General features: G+C 61.3%; 1 protein-coding gene across 1 annotated transcript; it reads left to right on the forward strand.

Moving 5' to 3' along the window:
* Positions 1 to 1543: 1543 nt before the first annotated feature.
* On the forward strand, positions 1544 to 4295 carry KLHDC7A (kelch domain containing 7A). The gene has a single exon (XM_042996441.1). The coding sequence runs from the start codon at positions 1544 to 1546 to the stop codon at positions 3914 to 3916; it is 2373 nt and encodes a 790-aa protein (XP_042852375.1). The 3' UTR covers positions 3917 to 4295.
* Positions 4296 to 9117: the final 4822 nt, after the last annotated feature.

Here is a 9117-nt window from a genome sequence, read left to right on the forward strand (position 1 = left end):
AAAAGTGCATTCCTGACGAGCACCCCAGTGGCTCCCATGCCTGTGACGTTCAGAATCACGATTTTGACCGCGAGGGAGAGAAAGCGGGGACCCTGCTGCTGGTCACCGGCGGAACCGCCCACGGAGCCTGACTTCTGGGGAACCACACCTGGTGGGTGAACTCAGGTAGGTAAAACTCTGGACTCTGGAAACAGGGATACAAGTCTCTACTTACAAGCCAATTGACATGATCTTAGAGCTGCCATAAAATGGGGGGGTGGGGCGGGGGACAAGTGCATCTCTCCCAAAAGTGTGGGCATCGGAGGAGACTCTTCCTGACTGCCCACCTCCGGTCTCTCCGTGGCACGCTGGCAGGTGTCCACAACTGTGCCCGGCCCGTACGGGACAGCGGAACAGGGTGCACTTTGACCCACGGCCTGTGTGATAAAGGCCAAAGGAGACACGCAGAAGAACAAGAGACCTAAAGAAAGGAAAGACGACCTCAGAGCAAGGCATGTGAGGCACGGCCTTGGACCCGACTCCGAAGGGCTGGAGGGGTGAGGACCCGCGAGGATGAAGGAGGCCGTCCTGAGCCCCAGCCAGGAGCCTGGCGCTCGAGGCAGCGGACAGATGAGCTTGAAGGGTAAGTTTATTTACCTATTTTGAGGGAGACTGAGACAGCACAAGTGGGGCAGGAGCGGAGAGCGATGGAGACAAAGAGGATCTCAAGCAGGCTCCGCACCGTCAGCATGGAGCCCGACTCAGGGCTCGAACTCCCAAAACCGTGAGATCACGACCTGAGCTGAAACCAAGAGCCGGACGCTTAACGGACCGAGCCGCCCAGGCGCCGCTTTTCTCATCTGTTAGACTGGGACCCGCAGCACTGGTGAGGACCTCGGCCCCTCACCTGTTTTCAAGCGCAAGGATGTGCCCTTGATCGTTAGATCAAGGTTACTTGCCTCCATCTGCCTCGATCTAACTAACACCCTGTACCTTCCCCATCTGCTCTCAGGAAGGCCCAGACGGAGGGCGGAGGCATTCAAAGCCAGATCAGGTGGCTTGGCCGCAGTCCCTGGCCCAGCCTTCTCTGCCGCTAACTGCGGGCCTCCCCGCGGGGACAAGCAGACCCCAACGGGAAGGAAACCAGCAGGGAGGATCTCGTGCCACACCTGCCGTGGCTGCACCTGTCTCACAACCCACCACACCCAACACTCCTAGCCCTACATACAATAACCAACCCCGGGCGCTTCCGGGCATCAGGTGACTGGTCAAGAGCTTCCTCCCTATTTGTGTACCTGCCGGACACTCCTAACATCTTCCAGCGGCTGCTGGCTCGGGTGGCCGATCACAAGCTCAGGCCCCCGGGGCACAACCCCCACCCCCGCCCCCAGGGAAAGCGTCGAAGGATCCGCCAGCCCCGAGCCCCAGTGCTTGCTCCCACTCCTCCAGTGGCCGGCCGGAGCCAGCCCAGAGCCCCCTCCGGGTCAGCCCAGCTCCCGCAGGAACCAGGACAATCATTAATTGGATTCTTGACATTCTTTGGCCCCAGGTCGGCTTGGGAAGCATGCTCCCCGGAAGAGGAGGAGCAGAGTCCCAGGACTGGCATTTGGACATGCAGCTGGCAGGCAAGGTGGTGCTGTCGGCCGCCGCGCTGCTCCTGGTGACCGCAGCCTACAGGCTGTACAGGTTGAGGCCCGCCCGGGCCCCGCTGGGGGACAGGAACTCCAAGGCCGAGGAGAAGGCCGAGGGCTCCGGGCAGCCGGCGGACCCGGGGGCCGTTCCTGGGGCACCACACCAGGCTCTGAGACGCCGGAGGGGAAGCAAGGGGGCCGGAGCGCCGCTGGGCTGTGGCTGGGAAAGTCAGGGGGGCTCCCGAGTCCCGGCAACAGGACGCTCTCCCGAAGACGCAGAAGCCCAAGAGGTTCGGGAGCGCGAGAAGAAGGGCGCTGGTGTGGAAGGGGGTGGGCAGGGCCTTGTCTCTGAGCTGGCACCTCCTCGCTGCAGTGGCCAGGAAGCCGGAACAGCTGTTGGTGGTAAGCCCGAGCCGCCCCACCACCCCACGGTGGGCGATGAATTCCAAAGCTCCCCACTTGGCCTCACTGCGGCAGAGGGGAGCAGGGTGGGCAGGGCGCCTACTCCATGGCGGGACGGCGGACCCCCAGGACAGCCAGGGCTCGGGGAGCAGGAGTCCCCCGCCACGAGCCTGATGGCCCACACGGAAGGCGAGAGTGACATGAACAGGAGCTGGGTCTTTCCTCGCAACAGGGGGGTCCACGGGGAAGAGGCCGGGGCCCTCCAGGCGGCCGTGGACATGGGCCTGACCCTGCACCAGCGGGAGGGAGCCGCCAGTGCCTCCTATACCTACTCGTCTGTGTCCCGGGTTCGCGTGGAGGAGAACTTCATTCCTGAGAAGGTGCAGGGGATGGGGCCCAGGCTGAAGGGCAAGGTGTACGATTACTATGTCGAGTCCACTTCCTGGGCCACCTCCAAGGTCCGGCTGGCCCCCAGGACAGCCGCCCCGGCTGAGGCTCCACTCCCCGGGCCCCTGCCAGGCGCCCCGGGAACAGAGGCCGCTTCAGGAGGCCGGGAAGGTGAAGCCGAAACGCCCACCTCCTCCCAGCCGGGGCCGTCGCCCCCCACGCAAGGCTTCGGCAGGAAGGACAGCCTCGTCCGGATCATGGAGAACCCGGAGCTCCAGCTCCAGCTCGAGGGCTTTGGGGCCCCCGCTCCGTCCTGCCCAGACCAGAGCGCCCCGCCTGGCCACCCCCTTCCCCAGGCTTCTCTTGGGTCCAGCTCGGCCGGAAGCAGCCGGGAGGCCCACGTGCAGCTCGTGGCGGGGACCAACTTCTTCCACCTCCCGCTGGCCCCCGGCTCAGCGCCAGACGTGCACCTGGATCTGGGCAACTGCTACCAGGTGCTGACCTTGGCCAAGAAGCAGAAGCTGGAGGCGCTGAAGGAGGCGGCCTACAAGGTGATGAGCGACAACTACCTCCAGGTCCTGCGCAGCCCGGACATCTACGGGTGCCTGAGCGGGACAGAGCGGGAGCTGATCCTCCGGCGCCGCCTGCGGGGCCGCGAGCGCCTGGTGGTGGCGGACGTGTGCCCCCAGGAGGGCTCGGGCCGTCTCTGCTGCTACGACGAGGCGCAGGACGCCTGGCACCCGCTGGCCCGCCTGCCCCCCGAGGCGGTGTCCCGAGGCTGTGCCCTCTGCAGCCTCTTCAATTACCTCTTCGTGGCGTCCGGTTGCCGGGGGCCCGGGCACGAGCCCTCCAACCGCGTCTTCTGCTACAACCCGCTGACCGACATCTGGAGCGAGGTGTGCCCGCTGAACCAGGCCCGGCCGCACTGCCGGCTGGTGGCCCTGGACGGCCACCTGTACGCCATCGGCGGCGAGTGCCTGAACACGGTGGAACGCTATGACCCGCGCCTGGACCGCTGGACCTTTGCGCCGCCGCTCCCCGGCGACTCCTTCGCCCTGGCGCACACGGCCACGGCGTGTGCGGGCGACGTCTACGTCACGGGCGGCACCCTGCGCTACCTGCTGCTCCGCTTCTCGGCCCGGGAGCAGCGCTGGCGGGCCGGCCCCACGGGGGGCGGCAAGGACCGCACGGCCGAGATGGTGGCCGTCAACGGCTTCCTCTACCGTTTTGATCTCGACCGCCGCCTGGGCATCAGCGTCCACCGCTGCAGCGCCAGCGCCCACCTCTGGTACGAGTGCGCCACCTACCGCACCCCGTACCCGGACGCCTTCCAGTGCGCCCCGGTGGGCGACCTCATCTACTGCGTGGGGCGCTGGCGCTCGCTCTGCTTCCTGGCCGACCACATCTCGCCCAGGTTTGTGCCCAAGGAGCCACGGAGCTTCCCCTCCCCGCGGGGCACCCTCCTGCCCGCCGTCCTGACCCTGCCGGTCCCCGACGCTCCTCAGACCAGGGTCTAGCTACCCCTCCCCTCTCCCCCCCGCTGGACATCTGCTGCCAAACTGGGAAGCAAAAAGCACCCTTGCCCGCCACTCCGTGAGCCATCTCTGGGCAAGCAGGCAGCTTGGGAATTCCGCCCGCGCGAGGTGAATGCTAACCCTACCCCCTCCGCTGGCCGGGGCCTCGGATGCGTCTTTGCTGTCCCCGGGGTGCGCAGGCGCCTTGTGAAAATAGAACCAGGGCCCGGCGTTGCTGAGGGCGGCACCGTGTGCGGGGATGAGTGTCACCTTGCTTCAAATCTGAATTCTTGGGGGAAGGGGTATCAGGACCCCGCCAAAGTCCAGGGGCACAGCCTTACTGCAACCACAGTTCAGGTGCCAGCGGACCCCCATAGGGTGGAGGTGGGCCAGCCCTCCTAAGCCACTAGGCTCCCCTCCTAAACAGAGCCCCTACCTCTAGGGTTCCCAGAAGCACCTGGAACGCTCAAGGAAGGTGTTTCTGGCTGTGCCGGGAGCCCCGGGGAGCCCCAAGGGGCCCAGCCAGAAGAGAGATGGTTGGAGAAGTACGACAGCTATAGTTGGAGCTGACCGTGAACTCTTGCCCGCAAAGCAAATTGACCATTGCCCACTTCTCATTACCTAGGATTCTGGTGTACTCAAAGGAGGAGAAACCTCCAGTTAGCAGCCACTTGAAAACCTACCCCTTGTACTGGTCTGCTAAGAACACCAGTGATTGCCACATATGGGGTCTCAGAAGAGGGAGGAGAAGATGTGATCTGAGGGCCACCGTCCTCCTGGGCCCCTGCTTCGGCCCGTCGCTGGCTGGCCGCTGACTCCCTCCCCAGATCTCAGAGCCTGCACAAGACTTCATCCAATCAACACAGCCCTGACATCAGGGGTGGGGGGCGAGAGAAGTCACTCCCAGGCACCCCCGCAGGGCTGGGGAGGGACAATGGCACAATTTGCTCTCCCTGTGCCATGTGATCACCTGGTGTGCCTGGTTAGATAGGAGACCCGGGAGGGGCCGGTCCGTGATGGAGCTGAGGAACCAGAAAATGCTAGTGGGGCATCAGGACACTGGGATCTCCTCCCACATCAGGGGTGGTAAATTTGAAAAGAGCAGAGTCCCTCCAACCTCAGGATATTGCCCGTTCCTCCTGGAGGGAAGAGAGAGAGACTGGTCCAATCTATTGCCACAGCCCTGTTCCCTGGATGAGGATGATGCATGCCCAGGCAGAGGCGGGTGATGCTCTCCGTGCCATCCGGGAGCCAGGGCAGCTGGGACCACTTCTAAAGTGACAAGCAGCCTGGAGGAAAGAGGTAGAGATGGGGTGCCCCAGGGCAGGCCTGACAAGCAGGGAGCTAAGGAATGCTTTGGACTTCAGTGTTCCTACCTTGAAAATAGGAAGGACCAGCCATGGCCTTCTCTGGCCAGAGAAACGAGAACACTTAGAGAAAGTTCTCCCCAAGGCCCCCTGGGGGTCTGGGCAGCAGCTTGTGTTCACCGCAGCTGCTGGGCTAAGCTGGGGTCTTCCTGGAAAATGCAGGGTTAGAGCAAGGAGTAACAGGGAGGTTGGCATGGAGATGAGAACTTTTATTGGGCCACTCGAAGCCATCCTCCCCGTTCCAGGGCCTGGAAGGCGAGGCTGCCTGGTATTTATTCCTAAGTTGGAGGCGGGGAGAGGAAAGTGAGTCGGGGCTATGGCTGGAGCCTGGTGACCCCCCCACCCCCCCGCCGAGGCCTTGCTCAAGCTCAGAGCTGACACTCAGGCATGAGCCTCCAAGAGACCCTTGGTGGGGAAGCAGGGGTAAAGTCAGCAACACGACTACTGACAGCAGCATTGGCATCACGATGCCAGGCTGTGGTTTGCTTGGGAGGTGGACGGGCTCTGTCAGCTGAGGGTGGGTGGAACCAGATCCAGCCCCCAAGGGCAGGCCTCCAGCGAGGAGCCAGCTGATGACTAGACCACAACCAAGCAGGGGGACTGTTGGGGGAGGCTTCAAGCTGAGGGGGAGCTCAGGATCCCTCCGGAACCTTTCAGAGCCCCACTGCATACACATGGCTGGGACTAGGGAGTCCCATCCAGAGACAGGGCAGGAGAGTTTGTTCCAGGCCCAGGGATGGTGGGTGTGGTCTTCATGATGAGTGCAGCGCTGAGATCCCATCTGCCTCCCTGTGGTCCCTTGCAGACATCACTAATCGACTGCCTTATCTTTTCCCATTGAGCCTCAGAGCCGGTTCAACCCAGGGCCCTCAGCCGTCATCGCTGATAGACTAGAGCCGGTGTGTTCCTCGTGGCTGGCCTGGGCTCCAGAACTGGCTTTAGGGAAGTGAGTGGTCAGGGCCATTATGGGAGACAAGGTAGTTCAGGTAGACCACAGAGACCACCTGGGGCCATGGCAGGCAGGATTCACCGACAGAACGTTCAGGCTGCGCACTGCTCCAGGCACTGTGCTGGGGATGCAGCAGATCCCTGCCCTAACTGAGCCCGCTTTCTGGTGAAGGAAAACAGGCTGTTTTTAAAAATAAATGTGTAGGGGCGCTTGCGTGGCTCAGTCGGTTAAGCACCCGGCTCTTGGTTTCGGCTCAGGTCATGATCTCGAGGTTCATGGGTTTGAGCCTGGCACTGGGTTCTGTGCTGACACTGCAGAGCCTGCTTAGGATTCTCTCTCTCTCTCTCTCTCTCTCTCTCTCTCTCTCTCTCCCTCCCTCCCTCTTTCTCTGCCCCTCCCCCCTCTTTTGCAAAATAAGTAAACTTAAAAAATAAAAAAAGTAATTTGAAAAAAATTAGTACGCAAACAAATGACAAGCACCCATGCTGCTCATGTGCTGGGAAGGCAGAGAAGGCAGCGAATAGTGTGATCAAGTCTCCCTGATAAGGAGACAGGGAGCGGAGCCCTGGATGGAAATCTGAGACGTGCACTGACCAGGGCTGGCTCAGGGCACCGGAAGGCTGGCCCTGCTACCGGGGAGGGAGGGGGTGGCGGGGGGGGGGGGGGGAGGGGGGCGGCTGGTCACCAGCCAGGGAGGGCAGGACTGCCTCCAGGGAGCACCGCCCCGGGGCGTGAAGAGAGCGCGTGTCCAGCTGTTGGGCTGTAACCATTCACACGAGGGAGACGATCCTGTGTGGCCAAGGTTGACGAAAGAGGCTCTTTGCGCGTGGTAAGCTACGTCCCCAGGAGAGAAGCGGGGTTCACACATTTCAGAGTCCAGATCACACAGCGATGCCCTGTCTGGGCGTGTGGCTGGGTGTCAGCCCGCCTGTCATACTCCGTGGGGTCAGAGTCTAGGAATTCCACTTGACCTTCTTTAATAGCCTCGTCTGTCGACCTCTGGCCCTCAGCCTCACAGGGACCTGTGTGTCACTTGGCTACTCCCTGGGTCATCAGTCCTGCCCTCCCATGAAGGGTTTCTTCTTGAAGACAAAACAAAAAAACAACCCCTTGAAGTTGGGGTTACATTCTTCATTAGGCCACCCACGGCATTATAGGAAAGAAACTTGGAAGACAGACAAAGGACGAAAAAGATCTCACCAGTTTCCACACCCGGAGACAACCCCCCGCTCTGGTGCGCGTCCCTCCGGCCTGTCTCTTCGGAGCAGAATTTCCGTTTGGCTTGATTGTCGCCTAGGTGTGATTCTGCTGAATGTGCAATTCAGCTGCTTCGGTTTTCCACTTAGCTTTTTAGAATACGCATTTCCCGTGTTGCTACAAACCCTCGGTAAACGCCGTTTCAGTAGCCGCCCAGTGCCCCATGGAGTGGCTGTACCACACTTTAAACAGTCCCCCCTCCTATCGGGCCCATAGATTTTTTTCCCCCCTGTTGGTTTCTTTTTCCATCGTAAATAAACGGTCCTTTGTTTTCTCGTTCCTCTCTGTCTGGGGCCTCCGTCAATATTTACAAGAGGAGCTCAGTCTAGGGCTCAGTCTGGAAAACACAGTTGCTGAAGCGAGTGGAGGCCACGGCATTTGCCTAGGGCTGTAGGGCTCTGACTATAGGGCCCCGGGGCTGCCTCTGGAAACGACCCCCTCCCGGGAAGGCAAGGCTGTCTGGAGGGGCCACCCCAGGTGCCTTCTGGCATTCCTGGAGCCGAAGAGGTAAGGTAGGGGCCATATTTATAGAGCCCCGCTCTGAGCATACCAGGCACTGGACTAGACGCTTTGTGCACATCACTTCGTTGATCCTGACAACAAGCCCGTTTTTACAGGGGAGGAGACTGAGGCTCACGGAGTTGAAGGAAACTCACCTTCGTGGCAAAGTTCAAAGACCCTCAGTTTCCTTCAAAGTACACTTGAACCTGGCCGCCTCACTCTCTGCACAATGCTCTTTCCATTCCCCTTATCTTGGGGCACGAGGGGTGGGGGGCGGACTTGGCTTCAGCCAATCCCCCTGGGCTTCCTCCGACCCCTCCCCCACGCACACCCGACACGCATGCTCTATCCTCAAACTTTCAACTCAAAGACGTTATGCTTAAACTCTGGGATCCTCGATGTCTCTATCCGGAAAACGGGTCTGCCGCCGCCAGCCTCGAGACGATGTCGTGCGAACTAGCAAGAGAAGGTATGTAAAGCACCGGGCCCAGGGACTGCTCCAGAGTAGGTCTGGGAAGGACCATCGCCTTCTGCAGGGGCCGCTCAGAGGAGGAGACCCACTCCCCTTTGAGCCTCCTGGCCCCAGGGGAAGGTTGTCTGACATTTAAGCTGCAGGAGCCCCGTCTGGTTTGACAAGAATTGGCGGGTTGGGGGAGGGGTGGGACGGGGTCCAGTTATTCATATTGTACACCATCCAGGGTTCTGAGAATCTGAGCCTGTGCTGTCCTCCACAGTAAGTGGCTTGCTGATTTGGGTGTCCCCGGGCTCAAAGCATTAAGCGTTTTCCCAGTGCATTGCACGGCGCAGAGGAGTTTCACGAGCCGAGCCGCTCAGAGCTCTCCGGAAACCTCGAGAAGGTGCAACGGGGAGGGGGCTCCTTTCTTTTACAGATGGGGGTGAGAGACCCTCGGAACCACCGGACCGCTCTGCGCTGCGTCTGGCCTGCAGATATTTAGGGGGGCTGACAGGTGCCCCTCACTTCCCCCCTTTGTCATCCTTACCTGGAAGAGCCTTATGGCCCCAGGGCTGCCCTGAAGTCCTCTGAAGCTGTGGCTGCTGCCAGGAGGGGCCTCCGAGGCGAATGTGAGGCTCGGGTGGAGGCAGGGGATGGAACTCGAGGGCGGAGGTGC

Source organism: Panthera tigris, chromosome C1 (assembly GCF_018350195.1).
Source record: "Panthera tigris isolate Pti1 chromosome C1, P.tigris_Pti1_mat1.1, whole genome shotgun sequence".
Classification (NCBI taxonomy): Eukaryota; Metazoa; Chordata; class Mammalia; order Carnivora; family Felidae; genus Panthera; species Panthera tigris.